General features: G+C 37.7%; 1 protein-coding gene across 3 annotated transcripts in view; it reads right to left on the reverse strand.

Moving 5' to 3' along the window:
* Positions 1-21,879, reverse strand: part of Acsm3 (acyl-CoA synthetase medium chain family member 3) — a 29,271-nt gene that overhangs the window by 2,196 nt on the left and 5,196 nt on the right. The window contains exons 2-13 of one of the 3 annotated variants that reach the window (XR_012443196.1): positions 20,547-20,824; positions 19,767-19,977; positions 9,402-9,609; positions 6,240-6,383; positions 5,934-6,090; positions 5,577-5,656; positions 4,847-4,970; positions 3,773-3,853; positions 2,567-2,668; positions 1,356-1,483; positions 1,171-1,270; positions 326-566 (exon numbers count right to left, since the gene is read on the reverse strand). Coding sequence is in view for 2 of the 3 variants with exons in the window: in XM_020153958.2 (XP_020009547.1) it covers positions 1,171-1,270; positions 1,356-1,483; positions 2,567-2,668; positions 3,773-3,853; positions 4,847-4,970; positions 5,577-5,656; positions 5,934-6,090; positions 6,240-6,383; positions 9,402-9,609; positions 19,767-19,977; positions 20,547-20,747 (1,536 nt within the window). In the remaining variant the exon portion in view is untranslated. The remainder of the gene's footprint in view (positions 1-325; positions 567-1,170; positions 1,271-1,355; positions 1,484-2,566; positions 2,669-3,772; positions 3,854-4,846; positions 4,971-5,576; positions 5,657-5,933; positions 6,091-6,239; positions 6,384-9,401; positions 9,610-19,766; positions 19,978-20,546; positions 20,825-21,879) is intronic. The other 2 variants (XM_020153958.2, XM_074059602.1) reach the window with 2 other exon arrangements.

Genomic DNA, 21,879 nt, shown 5'->3' on the forward strand with positions numbered 1-21,879 from the left:
ACCTGTCTAAGTGAATAAAACTGATTATAGCAGAGAGGTGTGGAAGAAGATGAGACTCATGAAACCCTGCCAGTGGAGTTCTGTAAAGAGACAAACTTCCTTAATCATGAATCTGCTCCCTATTCTCATCTATTCCTTTTACAGTACATAGCTTCATCCTAGCAACTTTCGAAACTAGCAAATAGCAGTCACCAAAACAACTCAGTATCCAAAACAACTTTAGGTCATCCAGGAAGACTTATAGGTTATCCTCTGGCATGAAAGATCTGTTAGAATCAGTCTTGATGGGGAGAGCCACCCTCATTGTATAGTAACACACACATACCTCTCATTCGTGCCTTAAAGTCAATGACTTATTCAACCCCTGAGGTTGAATGCCTTGTAACTCTTTCCTCTCCGTACTTCTTTCAAGCCCTCTACCTAGGACTTGAGATAAGGAACTTGAGTATATGGCACAGGAAGTTCTGGATTTGCACTGACGTCAATGTCATCTCTAAAGCTTGGTTTGACAGCAGAAGAAAGATTGAAGAAATACTTGGGGGAACATACTGCCACTCCAGAAAAACCTAGAGGCATATTGTAGACACACAGTCAAAACCCAGGAGGTCTACCTGGCCAAAAGAGCCCAAAGAGTGGTATGGTATCTTTAAGCCCAAACTACCATATGATCAGCCCCAATAGGAGTCAGCTTTTAGGACTCTTGCCTTGTTCTTCACCTTTTTCCTGATACCTCTATTGGCTTACTCAACCTGCTCATGGTTGCCTCAGTTCCTGCATGTGACATTGCTTCCACCTCTGATAGCTGATGCCAGCCATTCTCCTCAGCAATATCAAGAACAGTGTGTTGGCTTTCAGACCAAGGTTAACTACCTGTTTCGGTTGACATCTGGAGCCTCATGCTAGACTGAGCCTGAATAACTGATATCCAGCCCGTGTTTATCCTAACCTTCCATGGACAGGACTCTTTCTAGCATGTTTTTCAGTCTCATTCTGTAGCAATTCTAACTAGCATATTTCTATCTAACGTGCATTTAGAAAGTAAATTTTTATCTGATTTGCATATTGTGTAAATGAAACAGTTGTATAATCCTGTTTCAATGAAGTACTATTTTAAAGTATGCAATAGATTGCCAACAAAATAATAGAGTTGAGATGAATTAGTTCTTTTACCTCTCCTCTGATTGGGTCTGGGCTGCTGACAACAGCTGACTCTTCAACTGAAGGGTGTTCCATCAGGGCACTTTCTACCTCAAATGGTCCAATTCGGTAACTAGGAAAGCATATGACAGGAATTTGTAAGGGTGAGTCACAGGTTCACGATAGATAAACAAGACGTGCAGAGAGAAGAAAATTACCCAGAGGACAATATAATATCATCTGATCTTGCAACAAACCAAAAATATCCATCTTCATCCATATATCCTCGGTCCCCAGTGATGTAGAAATTGCCTCGTAGAGTTGAAGCTGTTTTTGAAGGATTATCCTGAAAACAAATAGCATTTTGTTGCTATTATTATGAATGTGAATCTTATCAGGTGAATTTTCAAATGTTCAAAGAAAAAGAAAGTTTGACTACATTGAGAAGCCTTAGCATGAAGAGGAGCCAGAGTGTGAAAAAGGAATGAAATTCCAGCATGAAGCTAACCCAACATACGAAAGGTAAAACTGTGGTTTAAAAGTCTAGGCACACTCCTTGAGAATTTTCTTAGAGCACAAGATAAATGCTGCAGGAACTAGGGCTCCAAGGAGTGGACTAAATTAAGTCTTTGCTAATAGATTAATTCCTAACACAGGTAGGAAAAGAGAAATGAATGCTCAGAGTCAAACAAAAGCACCAATGCCCAATAATTCCAAAAGCACTGGTCTGTAACTGGCATAAGAACAAAAATGAATGAAGAATTGTTACCTATGTAGAGTTAACCAACAAGTACAACCTGGGCTTTAACTTTTTAGTATGTTGATAAAAAACTTTGCTGTAATTTGTATACCATGATTAGAGATGAAATACACTTGCAAACAATAAAGAGCTAGAAAGCTCCTAGAGAATTAATTTTCTTAATTCCATTGCTCCGTTTCCTATTTCTCCAGCTCATCCTGGAGAGCATTAATCAGATTTCAGGAAGATAAGTGGATACTTTTTGATAGTTAAGGATCAATCAATAAACAGTTAAGAGAGCATGGGTGGTACATGCCTGTAATACCAGTATTCAGGAGGCCAAGGTAAAAAGGATAGTGATTCATTCACAGGCTGTTTGGGCTATATAGTGAGACCCTGGCTCAAAAAAACCAAAACAAAAAAACTCAGAGGACCAATCAATGGTGAGGACATAGATGTAACAGCCTCCTTTAGTTCCCTTTCTATTGCCTTTCTGATGACCTAGCCTAGGGGACCAGTGTGCTTTTTAGCAAGCATTTGAGTGTTTCTGGGATTCCTTTCTAGGGGATTACTATTCAGGGCAATGACTCTCACAAGAAAGGGCTGAATACCTATCTAGGTTTGTTTTGTGAGAATGAGGATAGCCACCAAGAACTTTTGAGAAACAGAGATTTTTAAAATAACTCTTACTACATAATGAGTAAAAAGGCCAAACGGTCGGTTAGGTAGAACTTGAATACCAATATCTCCTTCTTGCCCAGGAGGTAGAACATTGCCATTGCCATCTAAAATCTATGGTAAACAGAACAATTTATTTAAGGGAATTTTAATTTAATGCCACATATTAAATCTTAATTTTGCATATCTTTACTATTTAAGAATGCAGACTTTGAAAACATTTTAAATGGTTAAATACTTAAATTCCTTAGAGAAATGTATTTATTTAAGTTCTTATTGCATAAAATATTATTAAATGAAGATTATCAAAATGTGAGAGAAAAATAACTTTTAAACAAGTCTACCATTCAGCATTAATTACATTTTGGTGATATCTTTGGAGACAACACATACATAGGAAAAATTAGGATCACTTTATAATACGTAGCTTTGCAATCTGCTTTTATCACTTAGCAATGTATCTTGTTAAAAACCTAGATTTCGGGGTTACACATCAAAATCTATTAAGTCAGACTTTCCAGGGAAAGAGCCTAAGAATTAGTATTTTAAATGAGTAACCATGTGATTCTTATGATCTGATGAGCTTGGGAAACATTGCTGTCATCTACATCTAACCCTAAGTTGATCTGAGCACAATTCTAACCCTGTGCAAAGTATGCAGGTGAGGAAATAGAATTCCTTTTGGCATCAGGTGGTAGTAATCACAGACAGTGTTTACAGAAAGTCTGCAATTATCCAGGCAGCACTGAGGGAGAGTGCTCCAGCCACTGTAAACTTGGGCTTCTTTTGGCTTCGTTAATCCTCTAAGGAGGTTCTGACCACCTTCACTGGAAGGAGGGTGAGGTGTTGTGGTAAGGGTTTGGAGAATGGAGCCAGATTGCTTGAGATTGTATCCTTAAAGTAGTGGCTACTAGCTATGTGATCTTGGGTGAGTTTCTTAATCGCTTTGTTCTCTCTTCTATAAAATGATTCTGATATTAGCATGCCTTTATGTTTCTTTTAGGAATTAAAGGAGTTAATATTTACAAAATTTAGAACTACCTGGTATAATATAGGTGTTTGCAAAATAATAAGAGACTATTAAGCTAACATTTTGATCTCTGCATAGAAATAATAGAAGTAACATGGAATCATCACCAAAACAAGGAGTGCATATGAGGGTTAGGTGGGAAACAGATTGGGTTATTAAACATTCTCCTGGAAAGGGGGTATGCAAACCTTAACATCAAAAGCAGGGGAAGACTTTCCCATTGAGCCAGGCTTAATTTTCATTCCCTTAAAATTTCCACAGATTAACACCTAAAAGAAGAAGAAAGAAAATGTAAAGTAACAGAAGTTACTTAAAATTCATTTATTCATCTATTATGTATTCACTCAGCAATAATTTATTATTCATTCAACAATTATTACTATGAACCAGGATCAAAATAAGATAGTTTCTTCTTTCATAAAGTACAGAGATTGACAATATAAAAAGTAATACAATAAAGTTATGAGAATAACAAATTTATAATTACTAAAGTAATATACATATATAATAAGTTAAAGATAATAAATTCATAATTACCAAAATATCCATATTTATTCAAACATGAATGTATTATTAATGTTTGTACATATTAGCATTAGCATTTGTAACATATTAGTATGATACTTGTTATGCTGGTTCTGTTTAAGTGATTTATTTATTTACTTTTGGAAATTAAATTTTTGATCAGGGTTTATAATTTGAAATATAAAAAGACATACTGTGAAAAGCTTTCCAACCTTTCCCTTATCTGCTCCGTCTTACTCCTCTTTCTGGAATAACAACTTTGTTCCTACTTCATTAATTGCCTCTGCAATTTCTTTTTATTCTTATCCCCATGAACTTTTTAAGAACCCCTTTAGAATACGCTTGCCCAAGGAATCGTCCAGCGACTCCTTAACATCTTAGTATTTCATAAAACAAGGAGCTCCACCCGTTTTCCATTTTGTGGAAGCCTTGACTAAGAAAGTTCCTTGTCCCATAGATCCAATACATTTTCATTAAAAATATTTTAATTCCTTCTTCCTGATCAGTTAATTAATAGCATTTTTCCTCAGAAAAGAATGGCTATTTAAGCAACTGATCTCTTATAGAACGTTTTTGCAACTAGTTTGAATCAAGCTTTTTATTTTCTTTTATGGTTTGCTAACCACACCACTCATCCCCTTATCTTTTAAACAATCATAAAGACATAACAGACACTTTGGTTTTAATTCATTAGAGTAAATTGAGTCCAGTCCTGTCTTTTCAGTGGGGTCAGGTACCGTTTCTGTCTGTCCATATCCTTCGTAGATGTCCAGGCCTGTCCTGTTTCTCCATTGTTCAGTCACTTCAGGGTTGATTGGCTCACCAGCACTCACACAGTGCTTTAAGCTTTTGAAATTATAGCTTCTCAGAAAACAGGTCACCAGTTAGGTTTAGGAGGAAAAAGGAGAGAAGTGAAAATTGTTAGTACAATATAAACATAATTTTAATATAAAATAACACCCCAAATACCAGTTTATCTTTTTCTTCTTTTGCTGGGGTGAGGGACTAATCTGTTGTAAACAAAGCCATGTCATCTTTAGGGAAGGTACTCCATAATAACATTTCAAATCAACAATGAAAATTTTCCTCACATTTAGAGACCAGAAGTATTGAGTTGTGTGTAATGGTGTTTTTCTTTTCAGACTAACAATATGCCGTTTCAAATGCAATCAACAATAAATTTAAAAGCAAGAATTCTCTCTTCCATTTGCTAGGATAAGATTCCAAATAGGAGCAACTTCTCTACTGTCTCAGCTGCAATCCAAAATAATTAGTTTCTTACCAGAACCACTAGGCTCAGAGCTATAGACATGGCCCAACCATCCCTTTCCTCTCCTTGTTTGCAGGAGCCTGCCATGGACACAGCAATCATTATTTACAGCAAGAAGAGAAGGAGGAAGAGAAAGAGATATTCAAATCCTGTACATATTAGTTTGGAGCTCGGCCTGTTTTACCAACTTATCTTACCTAGTCATATCATTCTGTACAAGCATTCGGTATGCAGTTGGTGCTGAACAGAAGACTGTGATGGGAAACTTGGAGAGTGTCTGCAATTTTGAAAAGGCAAACTCTTGGTTTTAGTACAACTTTAATAAGTATTTAATATGTCTATGGTAGGCACAATAGAATATAAACATTGTTTATAAATGTTTGTAAATTCACTCACACTGTTTCTCTATCTTTTCAGGATTATTGACTTTGAGGATGTGAAATACCTTAAATCATGTTGTCTACTCTGATCTCTGTAAGTTACTTTATTTACCAAGTCTGTCAGTGATACTACTATTGCATTTCTAAATGTGGACCTCCTGCATTGTGCCTTACTTGTAAGATGGAAGTTGTCTCGAAACGGGGCAAATAGTGTGCAAATACACATGCTCCTTGGATCCATGGAGAAAAAATACTACTCCAAGCAGACTTTGCCCAGCCTGTGTCTGAGGTATTCCACATCACATCTGAAGGTGTCAAATCCAGCCAGAACCTAGGAAAACAAAGAATAACTTTAATGTATAAATTTGTTATATTTGTAGAAATTGTATGTGTAAAATTTAAATTTATAAATTTGTAAGAAAACAAATTTAAAATGCCAGTACAGTTTTGACACTTGAAACTGTGGTTCTGTGGAAGTACCTTCCATTTACAGTTAATCCTAAACCAAAACTGCTGTGGGTGTGTCCGATCATTTTAGGAAGTCCAGTTGTTCCGCTGGTAAAATAAATGGCCATCATCTCATTGTGTTTTGTCCTCACACAGGTGTGGTTATCACTGACATGTCTGCAACGGAAAAATCTACAATGATTCTGCACATTAAACACAGTGTCAGAAACCATCTACTTGGACCTCTACATTTTATGAATCAGGCCCCAGTGACTTGGATTGAATCTCAAGGTAAAAGCTACCTCTTCCCTCTCTGTTTCCCTCCATCTTTTTAGGTGCTTTTTGAACCTAAAAATAAATAAACTTTTCTATCAAATAATAAACTTTTCTATCAAAAACTCATTTATAGTAGCTGATTTCATAGCTTTTTTGTTTTGTTTTGTTTTGTTTTTAAACTGTGAGACAAAAGGATTGAAGCATTTAAAAAAAAAACTCAAGAGTTCATCAGAGTAAGGATTCTATGACCTTATAATCAGGGATATATGAAGAATTTGTAAATATTAAAAATGAATGTTAATAAAAGCCATGGGCTATGATAGGGATTTTCAAACTATAACCCACAGGCCAAATCTGATTGGCCTCTTTATATGCGTGTGTGTGTGCCCGCGCGTGCCCCGGTGGTGCCACGTGGGAGTGTGTGTGTGGGGGTGTGTGTGTGTGTGTGTGGTACTGGAGATAGAATCCAGAGCCTCAAGCATGGTAGGCAAGTGCTCTACCTAACATGAGCCATGCCTCCAGGTGTCTTCTGTTTTTGTTAGTAGTTTTATTGGCACAGAGCCATGTCCTTTCATTGTCATGTTATCCATGATTGCTTTCACACTACCATGGCAGAGTTGAATAGTTGTGACAGAGACTGTATGGCTTACAAAGCCCTAAATATTAAAGACCCTGTCCCTTTTATAGAAAATGTTTACTGACTCTTGAAAGGATAGTTTTTCTCTTTACACAAGACAAGTCTATACAGTACTGTATATAGTAAACAAAAAAAACCTGTGGGGATTATAAGCATCTACTCAAGGAAGGAGGAAAGGACTCTGGTGAAAGAGAAAGAAAACCTATTAGTTCCAAAGGATAATTGAGCTTCTAAATAAGTCACACATTAGAGCAGCTGAGAGGAGGTAAACTCTGCACACATGTTCATCAGGTATCTAAGAAACACACAGATTTATCTGGGAGTTTTGGGCAGAGAATGAGTGAATAGAAATATCCAAGCTGTGAGGCATACAGAAAAGCTGCATGCCTTTTTTGGCTGTCCAAAAAAGCTAGACCAAATGTTGAGTCTATGATTCCATAATTATCTCCCTTAAAAACAGTACCTATAGCTATGTATCAGTCAGTTCCATTATAGAGACAGTTGCTCTCAAAACCTAACACAGAGATCTCTTACCACTAGAGACAGTAAATATAGCAGTTAAGAGTGTGGGCTCACTCATATGTGGATATTAGATCAAGGGCAAACACAACAAGGGGATTGGACTTTGAGCACATGATAAAAGCGAGAGCACACAAGGGAGGGGTGAAGATAGCTAACATTTGTTGCCCTTAATGCAGAAAAACTAAAGCAGATACCTTAAAAGCAACTGAGGCCAAGAGGAGAAGGGGGCCAGGAACTAGAGAAAAGGTTAGATCAAAATTAACCTAGAAGGTAACACACATGCACAGGAAATTAATGTGAGTCAACTCCCTGTATAGCTATCCTTATCTCAACCAGAAAAAAACCTTGTTCCTTCCTATTATTGCTTGTACTCTCTCTTCAACAAAATTAGAGATAAGGGCAAAATAGTTTCTGCTGGGTATTGAGGGGGTGGAGGGGAGAGGGAGGGGGCGGAGTGGGTGGTAAGGGAGGTGGTGAGGGCAGGGGGGAGAAATGACCCAAGCCTTGTATGCACATATGAATAATAAAACAATAATAAAAAAAAAGAGTATGGGCTCAGAAACCAGCTGCCTTTGAAACCCAACTCTGGCTGGAGGTGTGGTTTAAGCAGTAGAGCACCTGCCTAGCAAGTGTGAAGCCCTAAGTTCAAACCCTAGTAGCCAGAAACCCAGCTCTGCCAGATACCAGCATTTGACCTTATTCATCTATGTAATTTGACCTTATTCATCTGTCCCCTAGGTCACTGTGAAATTTAAATCAGTTAACATGTCTAAAGTATTTGGAACGGCTTCTGGCACACAATCAGCGCTATATAAATATTAGCTATTATTTTTAACACAATTGCAATAATATTATTTTTTAATAGAATAGTACTTAGCCTTTGGTAAGTACCAAAAGGAGGTAGGAACAAGTCCATAGTTGTAAGCATGCCCCCAAACTCTTAAGTAAAGGTAAAAGCTCATTCTGAGAAGGGAATTTCCTGCCAGGCCAAGATATAGCCAGCACCTGGCAAAAGTTCTAAATGATCCCTAAGAAGCACTCCTCGGCAGGACTTGAACATCTGCATAATTCAGTTTTATAATTCTACCCATTGACATTAAATGCTCTTTTTACTATTACAACCTGATAGAAATGTTGCTGTTCACAAGGGAATGGGATAGCCTACACAGAAGGTCTGATTGGGAGATAACAGCTCTGTAGTTGATACTGATGCACCTCTTAGTCTCTCTGGGGGAATAAAGGACTTACTCCCCCATCTTAGCCCTTTTTGGAGATTTTCGTGGCTGAGGAGTGCTGCCTTCTTCAAGATCACATCTCGTTTTAGAGACACTTCATATTCAATAACTGATCAATGTGGGTGTATAGAGGCCAGAACCTCTTGTTTTAGCTCAGAACAGCTTTGAGGATCCGTCCAAACTCCAGAGGTCCCATAGATAGGGAATACACTGAAGATTAATTTCTTCCTCTGCCCCATTTTACATCCTTCCCTTCCTTCATGGGTATTGATTCCAAGAGAACTCCTTAATAACCTTCTCACACACCATCTCCTTCTCAGGTTCTGCCTCCGATACCAACCTACAAAGACTACCCTAGGTCCCTTCCTGTCTCAGAGCTTATTTAGCAGTATTAATGCTGCAGTAATCACTAATTATGAACATTGCCTGTGGCTTTAATTTGCATTTGTCTGATCACTACTGGGTTGAATAGCTTTTATTATTCTTTTCTTTTGAGGAAGCTATTGTATAATTAAGGCTACTCACTTCATCATTTCCTTGAGGTTCCCCCACCCCTCTCTGGAGTGCTGAGACACAATTAGCTTGGAGTGAAGATTTTCACATTTGGGTGCGATGGCATCTATAGCTGGGGCTAAAACATCATTGGTAATAATGCACTTTGCTTTTGAAGATTCTAGTCTGTAGAGGATGTCTTTCTGGGTCAGCTGAGTGGTTCCTGGGATTAAAACTGTCCCTAAAGAAGTAGAAAAGAAACAGTGTTTAGTAGAAAATTTTTCTCCATGCTAGTTAGGATAATACGGACGTGGATGTATATTCTGTCTTTCTCAGAATGAGTTAGTTTACCAGGAAAGACATCTGCTTTCATTATTCTGATTTTGCCATTCAAAGGGTCTCAAAATCTATGACCCTTTTGTTCTAACATGAAAGGGTATTAAACATTGTATAAGTTATCCTGTATTTGAAGACCATCCATAACATTGGGCTTGAAGAGGGTTTTGATTGGAAAGTAATATTGTAAGAGGTCCTTAAACTGTTTTTGCTAAAAAGCACTGCTTCTTTACTTGGGCCCATGAATTAACTAAAAACAGGAAATTCTTGGCATCTCCAACTCCATTTTGTACCTTTTGTCCTTTGTTCTGAGCCATTCTTTCCTGCAACCACCTTGGAATCAAGGAAGGACAGGAATGATCAATAACATTTTTATGACAAGGGACTGAAACCATCCCTAAGGAACAGCAGAGCCTTGCAGGATAGACCACCCCTCTAAATGACAAAAATTACCTATAATGATGAGGCTGTATCCTGGAGCAGGAATAATCATGTCTTGGAAACCAGATTGCTCCCCCCAAGTGATGACAGTGAAAACAACTTTTCTAGAACACTCGAATAACAAGCACTGAGATAATGACCAACGAGACTACATCTGCAACTGGGACTGTTAATTATGCACATATTTTTGTTCCTTGCCTTATTTAAAGCTAAAGCTCATGACTGTACTCAAAAGATAAATGAAGATGGCTGAGTGCTTACTTTGTCTCTTTTCACAGCATGTCCCAGGGCTGTGTAATTAATATGCTTTCTCTGCCCTTCACCATGCCTTTTATTTATTATTTATTTATTTATTTATTTTTAATTTTATCATTACATTTACTTATATGTGTATATATTATTTGGGCCATCTACCCCCCCCAAGACACCCCCGATCTCCAGGAAGAACCTGTTCCACCCTCTTGTTCTATGATTTTGTTGAAGAAAAAGCATATAAGATAAAAAGAAAAACATAGCATTTTTGCTAGTTTGAGATGAAGATAGCCATATATAGAGATTCCTAGTGTTACTTCCATGCACATGTGTATTGCAACACACATTGGTTCATCTCTACCAGACCTCTTCACTACTTCCTAGTCCCCTTCCCATAGTGACCTCTGACAGTTTAAGATTACTATATTTGCTCCTGTACAGTGAACACATCAACCACATTCAAGTTTTAGGTTTTCTTTCCCTTCCCTCTTTCTCCCGTGCATGTTCTCCCTTTAGTGTTTGACCCATGTCCAATAATATTACTGCATTTGTTTTAGGTCTATAATCTGCACATGAGAGAGAATATGTGATTTTTGGCCATCTGAGCCTAGCTAACTTTGCTGAAGATGATGTTTTCCAGTTCCATCTATTTACTTGTGAATGACAAAATTTTATTCTTCTTTGTGGATGAATAAAATTCCATTATATATAAATATGAAATTTTTTTTATTTTTTTTTATTATTCATTTGTGCATACAATGCTTGGGTCATTTCTCCCCCCTGCCCCTAACCCCTCCCTTAATACCCATCCTGCCCCTCCCTCTCCCCCCACCCCCTCGATACCCAGCGGAAACTATTTTGCCCTTATCTCTAATTTTGTTGAAGAGAGAGTACAAGCAATAATAGGAAGGAACAAGGGTTTTTGCTAGTTGAGATAAGGATAGCTATACAGGGAGTTGACTCACATTAATTTCCTGTGCATGTGTGTTACCTTCTAGGTTAATTATTCTTGATCTAACCTTTTCTCTAATTCCTGGTCCCCTTCTCCTATTGGCCTCAGTTGCTTTTAAGGTATCTGCTTTAGTTTCTCTGCATTAAGGGCAACAAATGCTAGCTAACTTTTTAGGTGTCTTACCTATCCTCACACCTCCCTTGTGTGCTCTCGCTTTTATCATGTGCTCAAAGTCCAATCCCATTGTTGTGTTTGCCCTTGATCTAATGTCCACATATGAGGGAGAACATATGATTTTTGGTCTTTTGGGCCAGGCTAACCTTACGCAGAATGATGTTCTCCAATTCCATCCAATTACCAGCAAATGATAACATTTTGTTCTTCTTCATGGCTGCATAAAATTCCATTGTGTATAGATACCACATTTTCTTGATCCATTCGTCAGTAGTGGGGCATCTTGGCTGTTGCCATAACTTGGCTATTGTGAATAGTGCTGCAATAAACATGGGTGTGCAGGTACCTCTGGAGTAACCTGTGTCACAGTCTTTTGGGTATATCCCCAAGAGTGGTATTGCTGGATCAAATGGTAGATCAATGTTTAGCTTTTTAAGTAGCCTCCAAATTTTTTTCCAGAGTGGTTGTACTAGTTTACATTCCTATCAACAGTGTGAGAAGGTTCCTTTTTCCCCACATCCTTGCCAACACCTGTTGGTGGTGGTGTTGCTAATGATGGCTATTCTAACAGGGGTGAGGTGGAATCTTAGTGTGGTTTTAATTTGCATTTCCTTTATTGCTAGAGATGGCGAGCATTTTTTCATGTGTTTTTTGGCCATTTGAATTTCTTCTTTTGAGAAAGTTCTGTTTAGTTCACTTGCCCATTTCTTTATTGGTTCATTAGTTTTTGGAGAATTTAGTTTTTTAAGTTCCCTATATATTCTGGTTATCAGTCCTTTGTCTGATGTGTAGCTGGCAAATATTTGCTATCACTCTGTGGGTGTTCTCTTCAGTTTAGAGACCATTGCTTTTGATGAGCAGAAGCTTTTATGAAGTCCCATTTATCTAAGCTGTCTCTTAGTTGCTGCGCTGCTGGGGTCCATTGAGAAAGTTCTTACCTATACCTACTAACTCCAGAGTATTTCCTACTCTTTCCTGTATCAACTTTAGAGTTTGTGGTCTGATATTAAGATCCTTGATCCATTTTGAGTTAATTTTGGTATAGGATGATATACATGGATCTAGATTCAGATTTTTGCAGACTGCTAACCAGTTTTCCCAGCAGTTTTTGTTGAAGAGGCTGCTTTTTCTCCATCATATATTTTTAGCGCCTTTGTCAAAGACAAGTTGGTTATAATATGAAATTTTCTTAATCCATTAATTGGCAGTTCGCTATGCCTTTCTATTTAGTGTATAGGGGTGAGTGACCAGACCTGAAATGTGGAAGCCCAGGAGTTTGGGCCTGGGATTCAAAACTGATTTTCCTATTACCCAACATTAATTGAGTACTTGAGTGTTGGGTGCTATTCTATGTGTTTTTCATGTTCTTTTTTTATTCAATCCCCACCAAAAAACCCCCAAATACAAAAGCTATGCATAGTTTTTCCAAGATTGCCTAAGTAGCTAGCAAGTGACAGTGCAGGGATTGAATGCTGCATCCTGACTCCAGAGCTGGACACTTACTGCTTCAGTCCAGTGCCTCTTACAATGTACATGATTGTTTTATGTTTTTTTTTTTTTTCTGAAAGGGAAGGGTTGAGGTCTGCATCTTTTCTATGGTTCATGTCCTGCTTGCAGGAGATTACACTGTAAGGCATAGGGTAATCGTTAACAGTATCCTGGAGCCAGGCATACTTAAATCTTATTCTTGGGCAAGCCACTTCACCTCCATGAGCCTTTCTACATCTGTAAAATGGGGATTGTAATAATACTATCTCCTTTATAGGATTATTTGAAGATTAAATGAACTAAAACGTAAAGAGTTTATAATAATTCTAAATAAATTTTAGCTATTATTTTTTCAAAAGATGGATAGACTTTCAAGAATTTATCAATCTTTCTAATCTGTCTGTCTATCTATCTATTTATCAAATCTTCTGGGTTCTACCACTTTTAGTCCCAGGCCCTCAAGAGAAGGGTGGAAGGTGTTTGCTTTCCTTCACAATAGTTTTTACTCCTCCCAGGTGATGTGGCAAGGAAGATTGAGATACACATATGCCTGTCATTCCTGGACTCTTGACACTGGCTTAAATTTTCATTTTGGGAAGAACTGGCCTCTCCAGTGTTCTTTAGGCAACAAACAAGACCAGAACACAAAGTTCTTCAGAATATCTTTTACTTTATTTATTTATTTATTTATTTGCAGTCCTAGGGTTTGAACTCAGGGCCTCATCTATTATGTGAGCCATACCCCTTGCCCTTTTTGCTTTAGTTATTTTTCAGGTAAGGTTTCACTTTTGCCCAGGGCTGACCTCAGATCTCCACTCTCCCAATCTCCACTTCCAGAATAGCTGGGATTACAAAGTGAGTCACAGCAGCAGGCCCATATCTTACTTCTTTAATCATGACAATGCAGCAATTTTAATGAGGCTTTACTCTAAGGTTATTTCTTAGACATGTTCCACCTAAGGATAAGAATTAGCTTACATGCCTAACATTTTTACATAACATAAATGTTCTTTAACAGGAAGCCCACTGCCAGATTTTCATGCACAGAGTACTTTAAGCATATTACTTTAGATAATTAATTTCTGCCAATACATAATTCGTATTATGTCTTTAAAAGAACCTGCCAACAATGATCAATCCTACTTATTAAAAACCTATTTCCTTCCCAGATCAATTATCCTGGAAAGTATTACTTAGTTTCTTTCCAGGAGTTACTTTAAATAGAAAAAAACTCTTCCAGTATTGCTGTGAAGTGTGTCTTAGTTGATTTTAAATACAATGGATTTGTTTGTTTATTCATTCATTTAAAATATTTAAAAAATTTATTTAAAATATTCAATAAAGTAAAATTTTGTTAAAAGGTATTTACTTACTCTGTAGTAAGTACTTTGTTAAGTGCTAAGGATAAGGAACAGATGGACATAGGTCCCTGAGTGCCTGCACCTTACATCTAGCTGGATGTAAGACAATAAGATCTACACTAAGAGGTGATGGTAAGTGCTGCTTAAGAGACTAGAGAATGACTATGTAGAGCAGGGATGGTAGAGGAGATAGAGTGGCCAGGGATGGAGGATTTCTATTTATACTTAAGTTGAATATAAAAAGAAAAAAAGTTCAGATCTTCCAGAGTTAAAATGTCCGTTTCTGCTTTACCACTGTTATTTTGCATGAACAAAGGGGAATTGCATGCCAATGGGAGAAAGATTCCAGGAAATATCATGGAGCAGCAGAACTGGCACTCATTTTTCTAATCAAGGCGTGACCATAGTCAGATATGATGGTGCATGCCTGTAATCCCAATATTTGGGAGACTAAGGCAGGAAATTGTGGGCAGGTACTCAATAAATACTTGTCACATGGAGGGATAGATGGGTATAGAAAGATAGATGAATAGATTGGCCTTCCAAATCTTAGTACAGATAAATTGAGTTGTGAATACCTCTTGTTCTAAACCCAGAGTCACCAAATTTTAAGCTAAACTACGTCTTTTTTTTTTCTCATGTAGGTTTTTTAACAAGAGAGAGAGGCTACATATTTTGGCCCTTCATGAAATGAATAAGTTGGTTTTGTTTTGTTTTTGTGGTATTGGGTTTGAACTCAAGGCCTACATCTTGAACTCACTCCACCAGCCCCACTTTTTTTAGTGATGGATTTTTTTGAGATAGGGTCTCATGCACTAACTATTGCCTGGGCTGGCTTTGAACTGTGATCCTCCTGATCTCTACCTTCTGAGTAGCTAGGATTATAGGTGTGAGTCACTGGTGCCTGGCAAAGTTGGTAAAATAATTTTATATACCCTATTTCATAAACAGGGTACCAAGCCACCCACTCTACCCACCTAAGATTCAGAGCTCTACTCTTTGCACACTGACAAAAGGAAATTTCTGACCTACTAAGTGAATGACAAGATCTGATTAATTCACCTTGGTCTTGTCATCCTATGAGATCTGCAGGAAGATAGAAGCTCAACTACCAAAGATTCGGCGGTTCTCAAACTTGAACATGCATCAGAATCCCTGGAGGGCTTGTTGAAACAGATTTCTGGGTTGCATGCTAGAGTTTTAGATTCAGCAGATTTGGGAGAGGCTGGAGAATTTATATTTCTAACAAGTTCCCAGTGATGCTGATGCTGCTGGTCCAAGGACATACTTTGAAAACTACAGTTTAGCATTACTCTTCTGCAGTGCTATGTACCTTCTCTGTTTTGAAAGTATATTAAAACTTATTGTACTATTCTCCTACTTAGTAATACATTTATAACACTTTAAGATGTCTCAAAAGCACCCTAAAATTATGCTTTTAAAATTGCAAAATGTACCAAACATGCAAGCAAGTATATGAAGTGTATAAGTACAACTTCTTTTTAAAAAAATAAAAATAAGCATTATATGTTGCTCTTCTTAAGAAACAGAATTTAACAAGATGTTTGAAGCCTCTTGTGTGCCCTGCCCCAAATCTCTCTTTCTGATCCACATTCACCCTCAGGCAGTCCTTATCCAGAATGATGTCCTAATCATGCCTTTGCCTTTCTTTATCTTGTTATGTATATAATCCTAAATTGTAGGAACAACTGAAATCCTATTTCAATTTTAATTAACTATTATTTATTAAGAGGGAAAATTACTAGGAAATCAAATGACTATGAGCTCATTTTTAATTCTACCATGAAGACTAACATTGTTGGAATATTAGATTTACCATTCATTCCCTCCCTATCCTCCTTCTTTCCAAGAGAAATGTGCCTTCCTTCCTGTTGACGGTCTCAGTAACCATGTTTATATTATATGAAACTGCCTCTGACCACATCTGACTGGCTTATCCTAAATTGTGCCTGTCAGATTCTGCCTCAAATATTTAAGAGACTGAGTGGGGCCAGGCATCGGTGGCTCACACCTGTAATCCTAGCTACTCAGGAGTAAGAGATCAGGAGGATCACAGTTCCAAGCCAGCTCAGGCACATAGTTCAAGAGACCCTATCTCAAAAATATACATCACAAAAAAGGCTGATGGCACCTTATTTTTGACAAAGGTGCCAGAAACATATGGTGGAGAAAAGACTGCCTCTTCATCAAATGTTGCTGGGAAAAGTGGTTATCTACCTGCAGAAAACTGAAACTAGATCCATGCCTATCACCCTGTACTAGTATCATCTCAAAGTGGATTAAGGATCTTAATATCAGACCCAAAACCTTGCAGTTAGTACAGGAAAGAGCAGGGAATACTCTGGAAGCAATAGTTATAGGCAAGGACTTCCTCAGTAAAACTCCAGCAGCCCAGCAACTAAGAGAAAGGATGGACAAATGGGATTACATGAAATCAAAAAGCTTCTGCACAACAAAAGAAATGATTTCTAAATTGACTACCCACAGAGTGGGAGAAAATATTTGCTAGCCATACATCAGACAAATGACCAATAACCAGAATATACAGGGAGCTCAAAAAACTAAACTCCCCCAAAAATCAATGAACCAATAAAGAAGTGGGCAACTGAACTAAACAGAAATTTTTCGAAGGAAGACATGGCCAAAAAATACATGAAAAAATGCTCACCATCCCTGGCCGTAAAGGAAAGGCAAATCAAAACCACACTAAGATTCCACCTCATTCCTGTTAGAGTAGCTATCATTGAGAACTCCACCAGCAACAAATGTTGGTGAAGATGTGGGGGAAAAAGGAACCCTCAAACACTGCTTGTGGGAATATAAGCTAGTACAACCACTTCGAAAAACAATATGGAGGCTTCTTAAAAAACTAAACATAGCTCTGCCGTATGATCCAGCAATACCACTCCTACAGATATAGCGGAAGGCATGCGACTCAGGTCATTACAAAGTCACCTGCACACCCATGTTTATTGCAGCACTATTCACAATAGCCAAGCTATGGAAACAGCCAAGATGCCCCACTATTGATGAGTGGATTAAGAAAATGTGGTATTTATACACAATGGAATTTTATTTGGCCTCAAAGAATAAAATTTTGTCATTCACAAGTAAATGAATGGAATTGGAGAACCTCATCTTCAGCGAAGTTAGCTAGGCTCAGAAGGCCAAAAATCACATATTCTCCCTCATATGCAGATTATAGACCTTAAACAAATGCAGTAATATTATTGGACATGGGTCACACACTAAGGGGAGAATGCGCATGGGAGGAATAGGGAAAGGGAAGGAAATCTGAAACTTGAATGTGGTTGATGTGCTCACTGTAGAGGAGTGAATATAGTAATCTTAAACTATCAGAGGTCACTATGGGAAAGGGACTAGGAAGTAGTGAAGAGGTTTGGCAGAGATGAACCAATGTGGGTTGCAATATACATGTGCATGGAAGCAATGCTAGGAATCTGTCTGTATAGCTATCTTCATCTCAAACTAGCAAAATGCTGTCTTTTTTTATTGTCCCTTATGTTGTTTCTTCAATAAAATTGGAGAATAAGAACAGGTTCTGCCCAGAAGCAGGGGTGAGGTGGTAATGGTGTGTGTGTGTGTGTGTGTGTGTGTGTGTGTGTGTCCCAAACAATGTATACACATGTGAGTAAGTGTAAAAATGATTAAAAAGCCGGAGGGGGGGGGGAGCTGGTGGAGTGACTCAAGGTGAAGGCCCTAAGTTTAAGCCCCAGTACTGCAAAAAAAAAAAACAAAACAAAAAAACCCTAGTAGGTTAGTGGATGCGTTAATTTAGGGTTAGAGCCTGAAGCATTTGAGTAGCAAACCAAAAATACAAACCAGCCAGATTGGAGGAGTGCAGAGAAACCATATGTTAGAAGAGGGAAGGAGTGAAAGAGGAAGATAGATGAGAAAGATAAAGACAAGAGGCCCTGTGGCTTCAGAACAAAAGAAGCAGGAAGAAGCTGCTTGCTAAAGAAGCATCCTAGTTTTTTCTGCACATTTTTCCTCCCTGTAAGATTCTCCAGTAGCCATTCAATAACTCTCCTTTCTTATTGTATTAATATGAATAGATTTACAGTCCTGGCAATCAGTCCCTTACCAAGAGAATGAGCTTAAGCAACACTCATGAAAGCAATCATTTTGTTAAAACATAGCTCAAAAATTGACTTTGTTTCTCCAACAAATACTCCATAGATCATATGTAATAGAATATATTAACACTCCTCTAATGGAAGTAGTGATTATAATAAATTAATATTGGTTACTTAATATAATGATTTACTATGACAACAGGAATAATAATTCAACAATATTTTACTGAATATTTGCTGTGTGCCAGCCAGTAGAGGAGAATGGCAGATTCATAAGTAAATAGTATACCTAGGCAGTTAAAGTAGAAATACGAGTTACTTTTTTCTAAGAAGAAAAAAGGGACATCAGTGTATGGATGTCTGAGGAGATAACTAAGTTGAGACTTGAAAGTCTAGTAAGAGTTGTCCATTTTAGTTAGGTTTGTGGGCAAAAGCTTTCCAAACATAGGAAATAGTATGTAGAAAAGACAGAAGATATGAATGACCACAAATCTTATAGGAAACCATTTGCTATAATTGGATCTGGAGTATAATGGAGAAATTACAGCAATAAAGGGAAAATAGTGTTCCATAATATTTCTAAAACAACATCAGAGCATATCTGGTAAGCAATAGAGAGTTACCAAATAACTGTCAAACAGCAAAATAACAGGATAAAATTTGTGCTCTAGAATGAAAACACTGGCTAGGGATGACAAATTGGATTGAGGTGGGGTGTGGGCACACTCCAGATCAGAATTAGAAAGAATTTTGTTGAAATCCATTTGGTAAAGATGACAATGCCAACAGAATTGGAGAAGAGGAGGAACTATAGAGGCAGATAGGCAGTCAAATTTATAAAATGTATTTAACTTAGTAGGAAGAAGGAGTTATAGGTGTCTAACTTCAGGCAAAAGATAAATAATAATTAAATATGAGAGGAACAATTAACAATAAGAGGAATAAAGACATGAGACAAAACTGGGGTGAGTTCTCTGAGTTTGTAGATTTATTGAGTTTCAGATGACCATGGGTCCGATAAGAGGAGAGGTAAAGTTAGTAAGAGGCTATTCAATTGCTGATTGGCATTCATTTAATCTATTTCATTATGAAAAACCCAACTTCCAGTGTAGTTCAGAAGGTATGGCATGTTTCCAACACATTTCCAAGGTTCTTGAGAGTATTACATTTTATATAATGAGGTACCCAAATAAACAGTCTCATAATTACTTAGATGTGTTTTAAAATCTTTTGCCTAGCTTAGCTTAAATATGATTGGATTGTAAATATTACTAACCTGTTCGAAGACAGGCCACATTTGCAAGCCACCACTCTGGGATCTTGGGCAAGATCACAATCACTCGATCTCCCTTTTGTAAGGAACAGGCTTCTGTAAGTATATTGGCAAACTTCCTGGACAAAGATCCCAGTTCATCAAAACTCCACTTCACCTCTTCTCCATTTCCATTTATCCACCAGAAGGCTGGATTGGAAGGTCTCTTTCCAGCCTGAAAAAAGGCAAACCAGAAATGGATTTAGAGATTGCTATACAGTTAAATTCTATTTCAACTGACTTAATGGAATGTATTCTCTGCAGAAAATTATTTCTAGATGTTAGGAGCAATGTCATTTCTTCTGGCTTATGTCTTTTCTCATTTATTCTGATTGTTTTTCTTTTCCAAAAGTTAGAATTCTTACTTCCCTTTACTCTTTCAGTGATGTATCCATGCCACATTTCCTACCATTTCTGACTTTTGGAGTTATTTTTTTTTACTCCTCTTTGTTTCAAAACAAAACAAAACCAACCAAAAAGCATACATTTATGTAACTCAGGCTTTCTCAATTAACCATGAAACTACTGGCATTATGGGTCAGATAACTCTATGTTCTGGGGGCTGTCCTTAACATTTTTGGCAGCGTCCCTGGCCTCTACCCATTAGATGCCAGTAACATCCATCCACCTCCTCTGCTCACCCCTTCCTGGCAACAAAAATGTCTTCAGATATTACTAAATGTCCCCAGGAGGCAAAATCACTCTAGTTGAGAAACTGTAGTCTGACTGGTCCTTGCCCCATACCTTTTCCATATCGGTCCATAGGTCCAGGACATCTTTTGCAAAGTTGAAATACTCTGGAATCTCCAATTTGAATTCCTGTTTCATGGACTCATAGTTGGAGAAATTCTGAGGAGTTACTGTTCTATAATCTTTATGCAAGAATCTCATAGAACTGGGAAATGCTAGGTACTGAAAACATTTGGCACGAAGTAATAACTCCATGGTGGCAAGAGATAGCTAGCATTAGTCAGTCTTATTGAATGTTTTAGCACTCAGGATTTCCTTGGAGACTAATCCATCTAAAAGACAAACAAAAAGATATATTTGTTTCTGTTCCAAAAGTATCCATACCCCAAGAAGCTAATTTTATTATTCATCATCAACATCATCATCATCATAATCATCATCATGGCACCATTTTCCAAGTCTTCCTTATGTTCCAAACACTGTTCTCAGTGTTTTACATATTCTTTGTCATTAAGTCCTCAGAGTAACTCTGTGAACTGGGTATATTATTATCTGTTTACAGAGAAAAAAAATGACTAGCAAGAGGCATTGGCTGGATTTGAAGCCAGAACTAGCTGAGCCCAGTCCTTTCTTTTGACTTCTGTGCACTATAGAATCCCATATGCATTTCTTTCTTTCTTTCTTTTTTTTTGTGGTACTGGGGTTTGAACTCAGGGCCTACACCTTGAACCACTCCACCAGCTCTTTTTTTGTGATGTGTTTTTTCGAGACAGGGTCTCGTGAACTATTTGCCCAGGCTGGCTTCTAACTGTGATCCTCCTGATCTCTGCCTCCTGAGTAGAGAGGATTACAGGTGTGAGCCACCAGTGCCTGGTCCATATGCATTTCTGAAGAGCTAAAGTTCTGAGTCACTAGTTAATAACATTTTTTTTTTTTGCAAAGAGCTAAAGCCTTCTAATCTAATGTCTTTCACTCATAGATTTCAAAAGTAGTGTAGAAATACTAAGGAGAAATTTTCACAGTGAATAATCTACAGATGAAGGAACTGAGAGTAGCCCAGTGCCAACTAGGTATGAAAGCACTGTCAAAGTTTATAGTCTGTCTAGTTTGTAGGTTTCAGTTCCCATGCTCTCAATAGGAGCCCACACAACAATCGAGTTCAGGCTTGCAGATACAATAAAAGGGCTTTAACCTTTAGGGCTTTTGCGGGGGCAGTCGTTTAGGGTCATCTAGCCCTCCCTGCTTCTGTGGGAAATCATTTGATCAGAATGTCATTTACTTGATTGAGGCTAATAGAAATAAAGTTCTAGGGATTACGAGTATTTGAGGTTCTCCTCTCTACAGTTTCTATAATTTTCCTATAATGAAACACTATCTACTCTTAAAA

This window comes from Castor canadensis, chromosome 17, assembly GCF_047511655.1.
Source record: "Castor canadensis chromosome 17, mCasCan1.hap1v2, whole genome shotgun sequence".
Classification (NCBI taxonomy): Eukaryota; Metazoa; Chordata; class Mammalia; order Rodentia; family Castoridae; genus Castor; species Castor canadensis.